General features: G+C 39.3%; 1 protein-coding gene across 1 annotated transcript in view; it reads right to left on the bottom strand.

Annotated features, from left to right (window-relative positions):
- LOC123773893 (GTP-binding protein 2) overlaps nucleotides 1-13,285 on the bottom strand; it is a 27,722-nt gene extending 14,437 nt beyond the window's left edge. Inside the window, exons 1-2 of the mRNA XM_045767826.2 lie at nucleotides 13,091-13,285; nucleotides 6,824-7,374 (exon numbers count right to left, since the gene is read on the bottom strand). Of these exons, the coding sequence (XP_045623782.1) occupies nucleotides 6,824-6,985 (162 nt within the window). The 5' untranslated portion in view covers nucleotides 6,986-7,374; nucleotides 13,091-13,285. The remainder of the gene's footprint in view (nucleotides 1-6,823; nucleotides 7,375-13,090) is intronic.
- Between the last annotated feature and the right edge of the window lie 7,783 nt (nucleotides 13,286-21,068).

Raw genomic sequence — 21,068 nt, 5'->3', positions numbered from 1 at the left:
GACTGATTGACTGAAAGACTTACACTGATTGACTGACACTGACAGTCAGTAAGACACTGACTGACTGGCTGACACTAACATACTGACTGACTGGCTGGGTGACACCGACTGACGCTGACAGACTGACATTGACAGAGACTTACACTGACAGACTGACTAACATTGACAGAGACTTACACTGACTGACATGTACTGAGTGCAACTGACTGACTGACTGTGATTGACTGACACTGACTCGCTGACAGAGACTAACTGACACTGATGGTCAGACACTGACTGGTTGACACTGACTAACTAATTACTGACTGACTGACACTGACTGGCTGGCTGGCTGAGATTGGCTGGCGTTGAGAGAGCCAGAATCAGTGTATGCAGGCATTCTAGTTCATGTGTGTTCATGTGCAATAATGTAAGTGTACATGTAGGGCTATGTAGGCTATACAAACACATTTGTATATAAATTAACACAAGAAATATGTAGAAAACAACAAGAATAGAGTTCGATCCACTATGACTAGTTACAAGGTCACGAAGCCAGCCTTGAATACAGGGAGTCATGAAGACTTTCACTTTCTTTAGTAACTGGTTTGCAACTCTAAACCGACGCGTGATATGTTTACGTAATACTTCTTCAACTAGGCACCTCTTTTATATAAACTATGTTTATCCTCACTAGGTCTACCATTATTGCCTTGTCTCTCACTTGTTTCTCATGATGTGGGTTGTACATATAAAGCAGCCTATAGAGTATAATTATCATTCAGCTCTCACTTAAGCACATATACTAAATACAGTATTACGCTAAATGAAACTTAATTTAGTATTAATATATTCATCTTTTAGGCAGCACTAATAGATACTACAGTATTGTATAACCAAGAATCACAGTTTATATAAAAACTTAGATGGCAGCAAAATGTGAGGTAGGGAAGAATTATGACAGGATGTGGTTATAAGACAACCCCCTCCCCCACCCCCCAAGATGTTCACCTTGAGAGCTCACTTGGTAAATGCAGGAAGAACTAGGTCACTTTTGCAACAGAAACTGAGCAGTAAAACCACAGTGTGAAGTGCAGTGCAGAAGCTTTGAGAGGAGTGCTAAGGATCGAAGTACTCAAACTGGGCTATGAATACCCCCGATACACTCTTTAGTGATTATACAGTATGTTACACTGTTGCTCTAATGTATATACATGGTATATATGTTCTAAGGCAGTTTTAGTGTATATATGTTCCAAGGTTGATCTAGTGTATATTTGCTCCAACCTTGCTTTAGTTAATAGACCAACCTTGGAACATATAAATAATAGAATACAGAAGAAGGGGGAATACATATTCCTGTTTCATAACCCCTGCTTTAAGTAATGGTGGTAAAATATTTTAAAAGCAAAGATTGTATTTTCCAAGGACTTAAGATTCTCTCTAGTGTTAAATTCTTGAGAGAATCTTAATTCTATTCAGTCTCTAGTTGAGAGACAATTCTCTAGTGGAATTTACACTAGAGAATTCTCTCGTGTTAAAATACTTTTGATAACCAACAGAGAAAAATGTGTAGATCTTTTAAGTTACAGATGGGTTAAGGTAATTGCATTGTATCTGAGGGTTATATAACATTTTTACTGATATCAGTCACATAGCAGCAGTTATCAGTTCATAACACAGCAATAGATCTCTCTTCTAAAAATTGTACACAAGAAGTAATAAAATACAAAGGGAATATAAAATTTGTTAGATAAATAAGGCTAACATTTAATGTGTGTGAGGAACAAAGATGATATGAAGGGTCATGTTATGATTTGCAGTACACAGAATAAGGGAAGACATTGTAGCTAACAAGAAATTATATTTTCCACCAACCTTTACAGTAATCAAGATATTTTACACATATGACAGATATATGTAAACTTTTTTAATATATGATACAGCAAAGAATTTAAGTATAGAGTTGCACAAACTAATAATTAAAACAAAAACATGTAAAATAATATAAGAACCAAAATATTAAAAAAATAGAAAAAAAGGGGGTGATGATAATGAGGAATAATTAAAGAACTTCTTATTTTCACACTTTAGGCATCTCTTGTATACAGTACGGTATTTAACTTTTTAATAAGCCTACTACCTGCTTTATAACATTTTGCTAAATAACTAATTTAGCATGAAATATAAATAAGCTTAGAATAATTTATTACACATTTAACATGTGTAATATGTTTACACATTTAACATGTGTAATATGTTAAATATGAAATAAATTGCATGCAATGTGTATAAACTTATTGGCATGCAAAATGTATAAAAGTTTATACTCATCACATCCCAATCACTCATTACATCCCAATCAGATGACTGGCATGCAACAAGTATTAACTGATTGGCATACAATAAGTATTAACTGTTTGGCATGCAATTTTAGTAGGCATCCATCAGTCTTAAGTAATTGGCATTAAATAACTAGGCTTACCAAATGGCTGAAACTAAGTACCGACTGACAGGAAATGACTGACTGACTGGCAAGATATAACTATGAGTTATGGCATTTTCCCTGATGTGTTATAAAAGTAAACAGCAAAGGCATTGAACTTCTCATTGTTGACTATCTGCCAAAACTGGTTCCATCATAACTCCAGAAAATTAAGACATGTATTTCTTTCTTATCTCAATAAACATACTTGAACTTGAAGACAAAATTTAAACTAACCCCACACACACAACTCAAGAATAAATACTACAAATGCACTAAAATAGCAAATTAAAGTTGTCAAATCAAGTTCAAAACTGTACTGTACCTGTATCCCGAGTGACCTAACTATTTATTAGTTCAGGGGTTATTAGGTTGTTACACATTTGACTTTTTTAAGACAAAGTAATAACTTTAATAAATAATGCTTACTAATGGTTTGTTATTGTAATTAAACACAGCACTGCCACAATTATTGAATAGCCTCCTTACAACTGCTTTGGAATTTATGATCAAGATCCAAACTCTGAATGTTGATAGCTAGGCCTATCTACCACTGTCAGATTATTAAGCATATTTGGATTGCCTTATGAATTAATGATCTATGCAATGATATCTATAAATTTTACACTCACATGTAAATAAGAGTTTAAATTTAAAGCTCTGCAAATGTCAATTTTCCGATTAGAGATGCGGGCGGAAAATCAGCGCTTGGAAATATTGACCGTGATAAATGCCATTCAGATCAATGTAGCAACACCTTGAACAAGTATGGCTTTGGATATGTAAATAGCAATTGATAATTGCACTGTACTTACACCCACAAGTATTGCATTGCCCAACACAACGTATCGGACGTATCCCTTAGCTTGTTATATATGCCCTGAAGCGCTCACAGCCCACACACCCAAGTGGCAACTACCCTACTGACATATATGACAAAAAAGCTGGTTTAATCACCCTGCATGATGCCCAGAGGCACAAAACTCACCGTAATGTATGCATAAATGGAGAAATATACATGTAAGAGTCCAGAAGAAAAGTGAACCGCCCACTTCCCTCCACTGTTTACAAACGAACTAACCCCAGCTGTTGAGAGATAGCAACCCAGGCGCTGGTGCCAAGTCGTCGCCCGATACTTTATCTATACACGCACTTACACCCGAATTGTTTATTGCCAAAAAGAATGATCATCCTTTTTAAGTCATATATATATACTTCCTTATCCAATACAAGAAGAAATATAATTTGTTTTATTTTTTTTTACCAATAGGAGTGACATTTAGCATCCCTGTACTTACGTCAGAGATTGCGCGCGCCCAATTCACATTTTCCTTTATTCGTAAGATACATTGAACTGGGAACAATGGCTTTCCTTCCTCCCCGAAGTGTGATGAATAATACAAGTACAGAAAGGTGACTTAACCATTAGCATATCGTTTGTCGGCAGTTCTCTATTATAACAAAGTTTTCTTATTATGTATGCTAAATCAAATTAAAAATATGGGGATAATAATAATATATATATGGGGGGGGGGGGTTTACCGGACGGTACCTGGGATAGTTGTTTCTCTATCCCCCCCCCCCTCCATTCCATCCCCATTTTCCCCTTTCACATCCCCCCTTCAACCCCCCCTCCCCCCTTTACCGCACATTCCCCCTCCCCCTTTACTTCCTCTCCCTACTTACCCCTCATTTAGTCTCCGTGGTGTAGTGGTAAGACACTCGCCTGGCGTTCCGCGAGCGCTTTGTTATGGGTTCGTATCCTGGCCCGGGAGGATTTACTGGGCGTAAATTCTTAACTGTAGCCTCTGTTCAACTCAACAGTAAAATGTGTACTTGGTTGTAACAACGATTCTTCGCGGCGGGGATCGTATTCCAGGGACCTGCCCGAAACGCTACGCGTACTAGTGGCTGTACAAGAATGTAACAACCTCTGCTCTTTCGGCCCGCCTCTCAACTGTCACTACCTTTACCTTACTACCTTTTTTCACACACTCTCACACACACACACACAGGAAGCAGCCCGTAACAGCTGTCTAACTCCCAGGTACCTATTTACTGCTAGGTAACAGGGACATCAGGGTGAAAGAAACTCTGCCCATCTGTTTCCGCCGGTGGCCGGGATCGAACCCTGACCCTGGGTTTACGAGTCCCAATTGCAAGCGCTGTCCATTTAGCCATGACCCCCGTTGTGTAGATGTACTCACCTAATTGTACACATCTATTGTGCTTGCGAGGGTTGAGCTTTGGCTCTTTGGTCCCGCCTCTCAACTGTCAATCAACTGATGTACAGATTCCTGAGCCTACTGGGCTCTATCAGATCTACATTTGAAACGGTGTGTGGAGTCAGCCTCCACCACATCACTGCCTAATGCATTCCATCTGTTAACTACTCTGATACTGAAAAAGTTCTTTCTAACGTCCCTGTGGCTCATTTGGGTGCTCAGTTTCCACCTGTGTCCCCTTGTTCGCGTACCACCCGTGTTAAACAGTTTATCCTTATCTACCCTGTAAATTCCTCTGAGAATTTTGTAGGTTGTGATCATATCTCCCTTACTCTTCTGTCTTCTAGTGTCGTGAGGTGCATTTCTCGCAGCCTTTCTTTGTAACTCATGCCTCTTAGTTTTGGGATTAGTCTAGTAGCATATCTCTGATTTTTTTCAAGCTTCGCCTTGTGCTTGACAATGCTATAAAGTCGCAATGGCTTGGCGCTTCCCCTGATAATTTCCTTCTCTTCCCTTCCCTTGTGCTTGACAAGATACGGGCTCCATGCTGGGGCCGCTGATGTGTGTATGTATGTATGTATATGTGTATATATATATATATATATATATATATATATATATATATATATATATATATATATATATATATATATATATATATATATGTGGGTGTGTGTGTGTGTGTGCGTGTGAATCACTCAACAGGAAGTTCTAGGTCTTCACAATACAACCAGAGACCAGAGAAGTGTTACTGAGCTGAGGGATTAGAGCCAAACCAAGCAACACTGGAGGATTTTGTGATAACTAGAGACGAATTAAAAAAATACCTGGTGGAGCTAACGCCCGGCTATGACTGTGGGATCAGATAAGATGTCACCATGGATACTAAGAGAAGCGCACAAGCCTTGTGCTGGCTGATTACGATGATATATCTTATATATAATGCCACTGGAAACAGACAGGAGGCATTAAATTACAGAACTGCGCTCCTTACTTGCATATCATGCAAGGTGATGGAAAATATCATAAGAGGCTAGTAGATTTTTTATTATATTATATTTATATATATATATATATATTATATTTATATATATATATAATATATTTATATATATATAATATATTGTAGTAGGTATAAAATATATATATATATATAATATATATATATATTATATATATATATATATATATATATTATATATATATATATATATATATATATATATATATATATATATATATATATAATATATATATATATATATATATATATAACATAATATATATATATTATACATATATATTATTATATATAATATAATATAATATATATATATATATATATATATATATATATATATATATATATATATATATATATATATATATATATATATATATATATATATATATATATATATATATATATAATATATATGGGTGACTGAGATCAGACAAGGTGGAGAAGGGTGGATAGGTTGTATATTTTTGGACTGTCAGAAATCCTTCAACACAGTACCCAGCAAGAGACTAAAGCACAAAATGGAGAAACAAGTGACCAGGTGATCTTCCCAGGTGACTGCGAAGGTAATCCAGTGGATAAAGGAAACAAAGAGTCACAGTGAGAGGAGAGGCAACAGAGTAGGGGAATCTTAATAGTGGTGTTCCACAAGGATCAGTTCTAGAGCCGATTCTGTTCCTAATCTATGTGAACGGCCTACCTGAGGGGGCAGATTCCTTCCTGTCAATGTTTGCTAATGATGCAAAAAATTATGAGAAGGATACATACGTTGGAGGATTGCATAAAACTATAAGAGGATCCGGACAAAATGGAATTACTGTATGGTCTCTCAAGTCGCTACTTAAGAGTTCAATTCTAGCAAGTGCAAAGTAATGACGCTAGGTACAGGGAACCTAACTAAATGAATTATGGGATTCAGTTCCTGAGTCATTACATGTGCATCTAACCTTCCCATTACAATTCACCGCCAGGATCTGGGTATTAGGTGCTTAATAAATTAACTAAACTAACACATGTTAAGGCTGAATGCCCACGCGTTGTGATTTGTTGATCAAAGTGGCTCTGTTAACACGTACAGGACACTAGCCCTGAAGAAGTGACAGTCACACATACCTCTCCAGTCTGCTCTGGACTCGCAGAACCATTTCTCCTTCGCTGTTTCTTCTTCTGTTTCTTAATTCTCTTGTCGTTCCTGTTGTTCTTGTGGGACTGTTGTGGCTCGTCAGGACCAAACAGACTGATAATTTCTGCATCGTTCTCTCCCTCTTGCGACATTTCAGCGTTTTCCCAGCGACCGTTTAATTAATGGTCGTACATCACTTCAGTGATCGTACACCCACTACACTGGCCGTATACTGGCAACAATGGTCGTACACTGAGCACAGTGGTCGCACGCTCACTACATTGGTCGTCCACCCACCCTGCACATTGGCCGTACACTCGCCACGTAAGTTGTCGTACGCCCACTATATTTGTCGTACACCTACCACAGTGGTCGCACGCCCACTATATTGACTGTACACCTACCACAGTGGTCACATATACACCACAATGATCGTGGAACTATATGTGACTCAAATTACTAAACATACCAATCGTAGCAATGGATATATATAAACCGTGAATTGCTATTTTCTTAGTCCTTCTTGAGACCAACAGTCAACCTGCAACAAATTATTAAATTAATTAATTTAATTATTATGTTAGTCTGTTTATAACATACTGTTATTAAAATTCGATGACATCACAGATTTTGTGAACAAATAAAAATTGCGTGTACTACGCTATGAATCATATTAATTCTGGCTTTTACAAACAGAGATGCTAGGCATTTAAAAGGCTTTGGAACATGCTCTTGCTGAACACCGACAACATGTTATCATACATATAGATTCGAGAACTGCCATTGAAATCTTGCAACAAGAACACATATGTGATAACATCCATCTGATCACAAATGTCATATCATTAATGCAAACACTCAAACTTCAAGACCGTCGGGACTTATCAACTGAGTGCCAAGTCATGTGGGAATAATAGAAAATGATATTGTAGACGAAGCTGCAAAACTTGCAACTAAGATAAAAATGTAGATATTTACATACCACAGAATCTATCACAGATTAAGAAAGTATTTAGAAACAGAGCAATGCAGAAGATGTACAGTGACCACAACACAGCAGTTGCAACATTAGAATCTGCGGATTGGTACAAGAATTCAACTAACTACGAACCACTTAGTTTGATCACACACAGAGATCACACTAACGTGCTGCACCAAATAAACAAATCCACAAGGGCCGTGACGAGGATTCGAACCTGCGTCCGGGAGCATCCCAGACACTGCCTTAATCGACTGAGCTACGACAGGGTAAAAGGGTTGAAACCGAAGTTCTACTGAACTTACTGGATCCCGTAGCCTCTCCGAGGCACAAACCTCGGAGAGGCTACGGGATCCAGTAAGTTCAGTAGAACTTCGGTTTCAACCCTTTTACCCTGTCGTAGCTCAGTCGATTAAGGCAGTCTGGGATGCTCCCAGACGCAGGTTCGAATCCTCGTCACGGCCCTTGTGGATTTGTTCACTTAGTTTGATGAAAGGGAGCAGTAGATCAACAGAAGTACACTTACATTGCATTAGGCTTGGATACACATGTGCATGGGAAATAGGCTTACAGGTTCCGGAAGATGAGAGGAAATGTCAACACTGGAGAAATGCCCAACAGACCACTGGAACATTATTTTTTATCTAACACAGTGCACAGTTACAAACCCATTAAAATTTCAACTAAGATTCAACAGAGCAGAAGTTGTTAAACACATGGGACAATATCTTACTAAAGCGACCATACGAGTCATTAATACTCATACTCCGCCCAAGTAAAACAGAAACAAGCAACACTTAGTGGGCCAGCCAGAGGCTTAGGGCCCGCGCAGGAATATCCCTGTATAAAAAAAAAAAAAACTGGCTGTTATACTTTTCTTGCACTGAATGATAAACATGTATATTTCGTTTAAGCTGAAAGGTTATCATTCAGCTTAAACGTTCTGAATGATAACAATTTGACGTGAACTTGATAACAATATGACGTGAACTTTTACGCTACGAGAACAGAGATTTTTAAACACTGAGTTGTTTTAATTAAAAAAAAATTAAACACAGCATCACAACGTTTTATAAACGACAAACACATATGACAGTTTACGACTTAAGACTCCATTTCTCACCGATCTTACTAGATACGATTAAAGTTACAGAAAACGCTAATTAATAGTAACCATTCACATACCTTTCGTCACTATGTCATTTAATATGAACAAATCATAAAATTTAGGGAGAATTTTAATCACAACTGTTCAAGAAATGTGTTTTAAGTACTTTATTCAAAATGACATACTACCAGAAATCTTAGTGAAATATCCAAAATAATTCTTAGTTAAACTTTACTTACTAACCTTCTGGACAGGTTTGGGATGGCATGATAAGCAAATCAAATTATGTGTAACATTTTTTTATATACGGTATATGTGATTAAACACGTATAACTAGATTATTAAGGCTGTAATTAACTTGCTTAGCCATATGCGTTTTGGTGTTCAGTTCCTGAGCCCATTATGTGCCTCAAATTTGATTTACTGCCACCCACGTACAAGGGTGGCATAATAAATGAGGTGCATAATAAATGAACCACACTAACACATGATCGAGATGCCTGTTAAACCACTTGACAATACCGGTGCAAGTGATATCTAATTGTCACCAACGCTGGTAATTACATCTGCCATAAAAATACAAAACACACGTAAGATTCGGGATCAAGTTGCAGGCATTAAGTAGCAACTTGAGACACACACACTGCAGTGGGACATTAGCGCTCCCAACTACAATGTACAGGTTGAATCCTCACAGAGAACAGTAAGACTTGAAGGTGTGGAGGGAGTGGTACAAGTGTTGAGGAGGCTCAACAGGTCGCCGTGGAGAGAGAACAACTGTGTGAGCGTCAACTTGGCGCGCACGCTCGCATGATGTAAATAGACAGCATCACCTCGCCAAATTCTCATCCAGCCCACCTTGCCTTTCATCTTAGCCAGCAGCAATTAATATTTACTACCAGCCTTCTACTATATGTTGATGTCTATTCTGAATCAGAATAGATTATTTATGGTCTTTTCTTAACGGCAAAATTTACATATATAATGGTGTATAAGATATCGATAGTTACGAAGGAAGATTAGTGTTACCTCCCCAGCCCCTCAAAGAATTTGGATGCAGTGAAAGACATTCCTGACGCTGGGTTTGTTCCCAAGTTGTGTGTGTGTTGCCAGCTGCAGCCCCCATCTACCCGCAGGCAACACCACTGTCAGCATCATGTTCTGATAGCGAGCCGCCAAAGCTTTCTCGAGGTCTCACCAAGGTCGAACTACTGACCCTTCACAGGATGCAACCCCGCAACAGTTGCCTAACTCCCGGGTACCTATTTACTGCTAGGTGAAAGGAACTATGCTCAACCATTTATGTCTCCACCCAGGATCCCCGATTGTGAGTGGAGAACGAAGCCATCTATAGTAGAGAGCCCGTCCTCAGAGCAAATTCATTACCTCGAGCAACAAACTTCCCTATCAAACCACTTGGATAGTTATCTAGATATTTGTAATGGTCTGAAAGCATATTACGATTCCAGTAATAGTCTTCTTGCAAACTGGCAAGTGATTCTTTGTCCAAAACAAAGATTATTCTCAAGTTATAACTTTATTGTATCATAAACTGTTGGTTTAAGCTATAAAAATATATGCTAAAAAGTTTTCTCTGAAACGGTCTGAAAAAAATTGTTTTTCAGTAAACAAAATTCAAGCGTACAATTAAATAGTTTTCGAATTTCATATTTCACATTAGGGTCAATATTACACCATATTAACATAACCAAACGTAATGAAACCTAACCTAAACAAACCTATCTAACAATGGATTGAGAGTAAATCCATGCTCAGCACTACTTACGTAGTCGCTCTGAATCCATTACCGTGTGGATTAAGAGGACAGGTTGATACTACGACACTGTTAATAGCATGATCTGTGTCACCCATTACCGTACGATGCTCGTACCCCGAGGTCTACCACACGTACCCCCACGACTTCTGCATCACGCGTACTCCATACATTTTTTTTAAATTTGCCCCAAAGACCGAATCTATTGGACAGTTCACTCATCCTGAAAATACATCATCCATCGTGTAGCAAGTGCCACATGAGTGCGTGTACTCCATGACACTTGACACGTGCTGATCTGTGTCACTCGTATGACACCTTAGTATGACACACCCACCGTGTTAGACTCAGAGTCCTGCCAGATGTAGCCTATCCTAATGCTTCATTAATTGTTGCCACCGGAGGTGAGTAATTTGCTGTGCCCCCCATATTCATCCTGTGAGCCGTAGCACAAGAAAAGAATTACCGAAGGGCACACTCAGGCCTCAGCAGAAATTGTATACAGTACAAACAAATCTACTAATGCCAAAAGCTTTTCAGACAAAATAATTGTTAAATCATTTATGGGTTCAATGTGGTTAATACTTAATAACAAACGAGAAGTATGCTAACATTTTGGAGGTCATTGATGTAAATGAGAGGAGTGGAGGAGAGAAGAGAAGTATTTCAAAAGCCTAACTCAGGTCAACAAATAAGCCTATATTGAGGAGCTCATTTTCGTCAAGAGCTGCATGTATCAAGTCAAGGGTAAGAATCAAAGCATCGTTGGTGCGACAGCAGTCGTGGATACTATTAGATAATCGTATACCTAAATCAAAATTAACATCACATAAAGTTCGTATCCTGGCCGGGGTAGAACTGACTGGGCACTAATCCTTCCTCTCCACCTGTCTCCCTCTCTCTCCTACCGGTCTTTTCAAATATTCCCCTTCTTGTTTCTCTCTCTTCAACTCGTCTTTCTCTGTGTCTCCCTGTCTCTACCTCTGTTCGTCTGTTTGTCTCTGTCAGTCTTTCTGTCTGTCTGCATGTCTGTATTTGTCAATATGTCAGTCATCATGACTATAACTTGCTTAGCTAAATGAATTATGTGGTTCAGTCCCTGAGCCCATTATGTGCCTCTGTAACCCTTTCCACTACCCCCCTGGTGTTAAAAAAATAGTAGTAACAGTTGATTGACAGCCGAGAGGCGGGCCGAAAGAGCAGAGCTCAACCCCCGCAAGCATAACTATAACTACCCCCTCCCCCCCCCCACAAGATGGGTATGGGGTGCATAATAAGTGAACTAAACTAAAACTGCTGAGTGCATCTGTCACGTCTAGATTCTAGCCCTAACACACGCAGTCAGCACCACGGTAGAAACCCCCCCCCCCAATATCATATGCCATCTTCCAACAATTACAACACCTGTGGATGGAATGTACACAACTTGAACTGTTGTATATCTAAAGGGAAAGGAAATATCAAGAGAAAGCGTCAAGCCATTACGACTATATAGCACTGGGAAGGGGTCAGGATAAGGATTTGAGATGGGACGAGGGAAAGGAATGGTGCCCAACCACTTGGACGGTCCGGGAATGAACGCCGACCTGCATGAAGCGAGACCGTCGCTCTACCGCCCAGCCCAAGTGGTTGGGCGATTGTATACCTAAATCAAAATTAACATTCTGTACTCTTTTAATTCTAAAGAGCACATACAAAATTCAACAACCTAACCATAAACTTAATCTGACGGGCCTAAAGGCTTAAATAAGCAGTCAAGGGTGCACGCAATCAAGGGTGAACGCAGGTCTTATGTGTGTGTGTATATATATATATATATATATATATATATATATATATATATATATATATATATATATATATATATATATATATATATATATATACATACACTAGGCTTGTATCGAGGTTGCCAGGTAGAGCGACTCCCCTGGAAGCAACCCCAGAACAGGAAACATGTCCAACTATTTGTGTCCCGCCCGGGAATCGAACCTGGGATCCCCCGATTGTGACTCGAGAATGGAGTGCGGTGTGTGGACACAGATCAGCTAAACAGCTGTTCAAGCATTCGTAAGGACTAAATATGATGAGGCTTCGAAACTGGTGAGAGTTGGGCGTGGAGGGTTGAGTGAGGGGAGAGAGGAAGGGGTGAGTGAGGGGAGAGAGGAAGGGGTGAGTAAGGGGAGAGAAGAAGGGGTGAATGAGGGGAAGGAGGTAGGGGTGAGTGAGTTGAAGGAGGAAGGGGGATATATAGATATAAAAATAAAACACATAATCATTAAACAATTACGGTGGCTAAATCTCAACATTAAAAGTATTAAAACACTATAACTATTATAAATCCTATAAATGAAGCCTACATATCACCGATATAAAGTAACATTAGCTTGTCTTACCTGCTGGTGGGAGGGTGGGGGGGTGGGCAATGGTGACGAAAGTCTTATATAAACTTCTATAGCTTGGACATCTTATCTCAAGACATTCTTGTATTCGAAATGGTGACGTGTTACGGAGAGTGTGGTTATAATGCCAGTCACGCCATTGTCACTACTGAACATGATAAAACACTAATAGTAAATATTGGAAGCGCCAGTCACGCTCTTCGATGCTCACTCCTATATACCTCCCACAAGCGCGCATGGTGCCACATAACTTCCTTGCTGATATTTAATCATAAAGAAAATATTTGAATAAATGCATACAAATCATTTGATTAAACACAAATATATATATTTTTGGTATAAATATTGCAGCCAACTGATAATATAAAGGAGACTTGGTTTTAGTAATAATTATCTAAAGCAATTGGCACCTGAGCAGTAAGATTTCATCAGGTATAGAAATAGCTGCTTCACCTGTTCTTCATTATTGATGTTTACATCATCTGCAATTTAAAAAATAAATAAACTTTATAAATTGATAGGTAAATATACACTAAATCTTGTCAAAAATATAACTCGTTATTCATAATTCTCTGTCAATAAATAAATAAATATATAAATAAATAATGGGTCCCTACACTTGCACCAGAGGTGGTACCCCTTCTAAATAAATAATATTAAATTATTATCTAAATAAATAATATTAATAAATAATTAATAAAATTATTTATTAATTAAAAATTAATAAATAATATATATATATATATATATATATATATATATATATATATATATATATATATATATATATATATATATCAGTTCGAGCTGGATCTCGCGTATATTGTTATATAGTTATAATTTCAATAATATTTAAATTCCAATTAACATTTAGTTATCATTATAGTGATTATAAGCGTTTCCATACCAATATAAGAACAGCTGAGGCGTCTATATATCACATTATAGTGCCAATTTGAATTAACCGTTTCTGAAGGTGCACAAAACAAATGAACTAATCTATGTATACTAAAGAATTAGTTCCATAACATGGACGAACGTGACCAATGTTAATTATATACATTTAGTTCAATTACATATTTTAGTTTTCGTTAATATAAATCGCTTAGTATCAAGTTTTGGCTAAAATAAAACACAAGAACAATGGCCATAGAGTGAGGCTATGTGTATTGTCATGAAGGCTCACGCCAGGCAAGGCGGCTGATGCAATAGTACTATTGTGTTAACCAAGAAATAATGTATTGTTTCACAACGTTACGTGTCCGCGTGTATGAAGTTCTCAAGAGTGCGAAGTATTTTTTTATATATTCATATTGGGAGATGACCACCCTGTATGTGCAAATGCTCTCGTCAGGTAGAATGAACACAACACTTGTAAATGAACACCTCAGGGTCAAATACCTCGACAGCCGCCATTAAATTTATATAAGCTTAAATCTCGCTCTATTATGTATCTTAAACGTGAAGGAGTACCGCCGGTTTTATCATATTGCAAAATAGTAGTAATAATAATAATAAAAGTCATAATGATATAGCAAAAGCTTTCGTGGGGGGGTCACTGGCACAGTGTCACATGGCACTACATTTTTTCTTTTATGCAAATCCCGACCCGTCCATGTTGAGCACGTACCCAACAGCAATTACCGGGAAAAATTGGGTGACGCCAACTCCAAGCCCCTGGCCACTGACCTCGGACAGACAAACAATTCCGTTTATAGAGATATCTTCCAGCCTCCTGTCATGACGTCACACATGTGATATCTTCCAGCCTCCTGTCATGACGTCACACATGTGATATCTTCCAGCCTCCTGTCATGACGTCACACATGTGATATCGTCCAGCCTCCTGTCATGACGTCACACATGTGATATCTTCCAGCCTCCTGACATGACGTCAAACACGTGATATCTTCCAGCCTCCGGAAGGTGACTTCATACACATACCTTCCAAGTTCCAGAAGCAATGTACATTTCCAGCAACAGATAATTGACGTAAATACAAACAGTAAAGCAAATTAACATACTCAAAACAGTTTTTTTTATCCTCGCATACTTATAATACGTATTAGCAAAATTATTATTACACAGCATCTATGTAATTATCCATTAAAATAGACTAGGCCTGGAAGACAATGTAACAAATTATACAGTTGTTGTTAAAGATTCGCTACTTGGAATAAGCAGTTCTAAGTAGCACTGCCTATGGTGAGCCCGTGGGTACTTAAACAGAAGAAGACAAATTATATTAATAAATTCCACTGAGGACATTGTGACCGATACAAATACTGTATGTAAGATTAAACACAACTCACAAAGACATGTAACTTGGGGACAACAGTTCAATTTCATTTAATAATTAATATTTTCTCACGTAAAACAAAAAATAGTTTTTTATCCAAACAACTATTTTTTTTAACATACATGTATATTAACTTACCATAACTTAGGTCAATAAATTCAATACAAAACAGCTAATGATACAAGAGGCGGGAAGACTTAAGAGGCAAGCCAGCCTATAGAACGTTAAAAGTGCGCTTGGAGCAGAGCCATAGATATGGTGATCACCACATGATCACATTGATCAATATTTGGGGGGGTTATGGCCACGTTAGGGGTGGACGGTCGTGTTCCGGTGCAGGTGAAGCTGTTGTTGATCTCCGCCTTGCTCAAGCAACCCACTGCAATATCTAGGTCAACACAACTGTTTGCTCTATACCAGGGTTTTATACTATGTTTAGTATACCACGGGTTTATATTATGTTTAGTATACCAGGGTTTTATACTGTTTAGTATACCAGGGGTTTATACTATGTTCACTATACCAGGGTTTATACTATGTTTAGTATACCAGGGTTTACACTATGTTCACTCTACTAGGGTGTTACGGTATAGACACCATCGTCAGTGTGTAGAGTGGCAATTTCAGCGCCATCTATTGGTCTGCACTCCCACCCTCCTGGTATTGGACGCTATGTGGACAACTCCATCTGTTGGTGGTGGCGTGGCAGCGATGAATGGTTCCAGTTTCCTGCCCTAGTTAGAAGGAGAGGTCATGTGGATGACCTCAGGTGGGTATGTCACGATCAGCACCATCTAGGTTATGCTACGAGCATAATGTCATCTCCTCAGTGAACTAGTGTTACCCTATGGTTTCCTCAGTGTCCTGTCCATCTAATTAATGATGGTTTTTATGTCCACAGAAGTGACATGTGGATTGTGTTGAAGGTAGTTTACCTTGGGCAGTCCACGCACCCTTAGCCTGGTCCTGCAAGAAGACTAAGTACCTGCCATATATCAAAGCAGTGTGTGTTAGCTGTTAGTATATGCAGTATTGTTGAGGAGTGGCGTATCCCAAGATTGGCTAAAAAGGCTTACAGAAGACAGTGATGTGCCTACTGTGAAGTGCTGCTAGCAAGCTGCTAGAGGCTTCTGCCAGGGTGTTCGCTCCCCCTGTATGTGGTTACTTGAGACCCCTGTCAGCGTGTTGCTGAAGCCCTCTGCCAGTGAGTGCCTGGAGAGCGAAGGTGGGGTGTAGGCGCATCGTAATACTGTGTGGGTGGACTGGCCCATGTAAAGGGTGAACTCGCCTGTGTTGTCCAGTAAGAGGTGGATAAGGTACTGGGACTGTGAAAGCACTGGAGTTGAACACTGTTGAAGTATTGGTGTCTTGCATGAGGCATTTTACAAAACTGTAAATAAAGCTTAATTTAATATATATAGTAGTGAAGGGAATTGTGTATTGGTTATCCTCCCTCCTTTATTCATTGCATTACTACCGTTCTTGAAAGCATACTACAGACTTTGGGGTCGGATACTGTAAGAGGTTATAACATTAAGAACCCGGTTACTGGCCCACAGTGGCCGTAACACATGGGTTTACACTTCAAACGCTTATTACATTACTTATTAAATCATACTCTATTCTGAAAACAACAAAGAGCAAATTACTGTAAAGGGTGAGATCAGTGTTCCAAGATGACACTGGCAGTCCCATAGGATTCAGTTCTCGGGCTTATCCGTTTTCTCCTGTGTACAAATTTTCCAGAAGGAATAGTCCTTTCACTGGTGCTGTACCGTCTTCAGTTTTGCTTCGTACTTGCTTTCCCTTTCAGAACGGAGATCTCTGAATTAGAGGGAATACAGAGAACATACGGCACGCATAGAAACGAGAACATCTAAATTATTGGGACCATCTCAAAACTCTCAATGTACCCTCTTAAGAGAAAGGTATCAAATAATGTACATGTTCAAACCGCATACCCCTAAGAAAAAAAAGAGGAAGAGATGCAGATTGGAACGGGAACGTCGTTCCCTATATAGGCGAAGAAAACGAATCGCGGAACTTGAGAGTCGCACCCTATCTCAAGAACGGCGAAGAAGGTTAGGTAGACAAATAGAAACAATTGAACGCAAGCTACAAGAATCATACAAAACCCAGGAGAGGCAAAGAGAGCAACAGGCCATCAGTGAAATAGAGAGAAATCCGAAATATTTTTTCTCCTATGCAAAATAAAGATAAAAAACCACATCTAGTATCGGACCCCTGCGAAAAGGAGATTGAACTTTCACCGATGACAACAAAGAAATGAGCGAGCTACTGAGGAAGCAGTACGACTCTGTTTTCAGTGAGCCATTAAACGCACTAAAGATTGATAACCCAAATGAATTTTTTATGAATATGATACCAACATCAAATCATATCAGACGTCACCCTATCCCCACTGGATTTTGAAGAAGCCATAAACAGTATGCCTATGCACTCTGCACCAGGCCCGGATTCTTGGAACTCCATATTCATCAAGAACTGTAAAACACCATTATCGCAGGCCCTCCACATTCTGTGGAGACAAAGCCTAGATACTGGCGTTATTCCTGATATACTAAAAACAGCAGAGATAGCACCACTTCATAAAGGAGGAAATAAGGCAGAGGCAAAAAATTAGACCGATAGCACTAACATCGCACATTATAAAAAAAATTTGAGAGAGTGCTAAGAAGTAAGATCACAAAATACATGGAATCACAGCATCTCCATAACCCCGGACAACATGGTTTCAGAACAGGGCGCTCTTGCCTGTCGCAGTTGCTGGACCACTATGATATGGCATTAGATGCTATGGAAGACAAACAAAACGCTGATGTAATTTACAGATTCGCAAAAGCTTTTGATAAATGTGACCATGGCGTTATTGCACATAAAATGCGTTCAAAAGGAATTACCGGAAAAATAGGCAGATGGATCTACAATTTCCTGACCAACAGAACCCAATGTGTAATAGTCAACAAAATAAAATCCAGCCCATCAACCGTGAAGAGCTCAGTCTCCCAGGGTACTGTGCTTGCTCCAGTACTTTTTCTCATCTTCATATCGGACATAGACAAGAACACAACCTATAGCACTGTGTCATCCTTTGCAGATGACACTAGGATCTTCATGAGAGTAGGCAACATAGAGGACACGGCAAACCTCCAGTCAGATGTCGATCAGGTCTTTCTATGGGCTACAGAAAATAATATGGTGTTTAACGAAGATAAGTTCCAGCTCATGCGCTATGGAAAAAATGAATATATAAAAACGGAAACCACGTACAAAACTCAGGCAAATCATAACATAGAACGTAAAGGCAATGAAAAGGATCTGGGTGTACTCATGTCGGAAGACCTTACCTTTAAAGAACACAATAAAGTATCCGTCACAACTGCAAGAAAAATGACAGGTTGGATAACAAGAACTTTTCACACTAGAGATGCTATACCGATGATGACACTTTTCAAAACGCTTGTGCTCTCTAGAGTGGAGTACTGCTGCACAATGACAGCCCCTTTCAAAGCTGGAGAAATTGCTGACCTGGAGAGCGTGCAGAGATCCTTTACTGCTAGAATCCACTCAGTAAAACACCTAAACTATAGGGACCGACTAAAGAGCCTAAATCTGTACTCCCTTGAGCGCAGGCGGGAGAGATACATAATAATTTACACGTGGAAAATATTAGAGGGGCTGGTCCCAAACCTGCACACAGAAATAACATCACATGAGACCAGAAGACATGGCAGGATGTGCAGAATACCCCCGATGAAAAGCGGAGGTGCAACTGGTACTCCGAGAGAGAACTCTATCAGCATCAGAGGCCCGAGACTGTTCAACACGCTTCCGCTACACATAAGGGGCATAACTGGCAATCCCCTCACAGTGTTCAAGAGAGAACTGGATAAGCACCTCCAAAGGATACCTGATCAACCAGGCTGTGACTCATACGTCAGGCTGCGAGCAGCCGCGTCCAACAGCCTGGTTGATCAGTCCAGCAACCAGGAGGCCTGGTCGACGACCGGGCCGCGGGGACGTTAAGCCCCGGAAGCACCTCAAGGTAACCTCAAGGTATGGTAGATACTGGAGGGCCAGGACCCAAATTTGCACAGTAAAATAACATACTGGAGCGAAAGGTACGGAAGGAAATGCAGAATGGAGTGAGGAGTAAGATGCCATAGGCACAATCAGAGAGCAGTCTTAACATAAAGGGTCCATGGCTGTTGAATACCCTCTTGGCAAACATTAGAAATATTGCTAGAACGAAGATGGCTGTATTAAAGAGGCACTTTGACAGGTTCTTGTAAGAAGTGCTGGACCAACTAGTGGATATCTGAGCCTGCGGGGCCGCTCCAAGCAATAGCCTGTTGGACAAAGTTATCACAAGTCGGACTCAGAGTAGAACTCCCGAAACCCTCTCCAGGTATGCTCCAGGAGTCATTCCTGTGTCTGCTGATGATGCAAAAAATACGAGGATTAAGACAGAGGCTATAAGAAGACCTGGACAAACTGAAAGAATGGTGCTACAAATGGCAACTAGAATTTACCCCGAGTAAATGTATGGTAATGAAACTAGGTGGAGGGAGCAGGAGGCTGGACATAAGGGTACCATATGAGATGATATCCCTCGTGATTCCTTTAAGTTGATATCACGCCAAACCCGTCTCGTCAGTAGCATTTGTTGGGCTAGCCGACATCAGAACTGCCTTCACAAATTTGAGTGAGGAATCATTCAGAACCTTGTATTTCACATGTCGGGCTAATCCTGGCGCATTCGGCTCCAGTCCACATCTAGCCACTCAAGACGAAATTGGAGAAGGTTCAAGGTTACACCATCGACTAGTCCCAGAAATAAGAGGTATAAGTTCCAAGTAAAGGTTACATGAATTGAATCTCATTCAGAGTAGTTAGCAAAGGGCCTCCACCACTATGATGTGGTGGAGGCAGACTCGGTGCAGTTTCAAATATAGATATGAGAGAGCCCAATAGATGCAGGAACCTGTATAACAGTTGGACAGTTGTGGGGTGGGCTTAGAGCCGAAGCTCATCCCTTGTAAGCACAATTAGGCAAGGAATACTACTATGTGCTGATACAATACAAGTTAAGGTAATTGTCAGGAGAAAATGCCAAGGCAGTATGACTAGCACTTAAAGGGGTTATGAGTCATACACTAGGCCTTATTTTGGTTTAAAAGCCGACTAATTTTAGATTTTTATATTCTTTACTTCCTATACAGTATTTCAAAATATATAGTATAAATGTGAGAAGATTGCACTCAATACAACTCTGATGTCACTTCTATTATGTGATGATTCTTAAGACAATGGGGACAAGTGAGGTGTAATCCAACTGGCTACTAACACTGAAAAATACAGGCATAATTTTCTGTGATTAGGTCAGCTTGTCAAGCACTTTAAAACACAACATAATAGATGCCAAGAATATTTTAACATTCACCAAAAACATAACTGATACAAAGAGCAAGAGTTCCAGACTGAATATTGTGTTGATTTTTCATTTATTTTATTGTTGCTCATTGTTATTATTAGTGATATTAATGTGATAATTACTGCAGTGCGGTATTTTTATTCCATAATTCACTTACATGCTTAATGCTACTGTATGTCCATGCTTATGATATACTGTACTGTACATTGCCACTATGC

Source organism: Procambarus clarkii, chromosome 91, assembly GCF_040958095.1.
Source record: "Procambarus clarkii isolate CNS0578487 chromosome 91, FALCON_Pclarkii_2.0, whole genome shotgun sequence".
Classification (NCBI taxonomy): Eukaryota; Metazoa; Arthropoda; class Malacostraca; order Decapoda; family Cambaridae; genus Procambarus; species Procambarus clarkii.
Note: the sequence above shows the minus strand (reverse complement) of the source record. Positions and strands in the feature narration are given on the sequence as shown.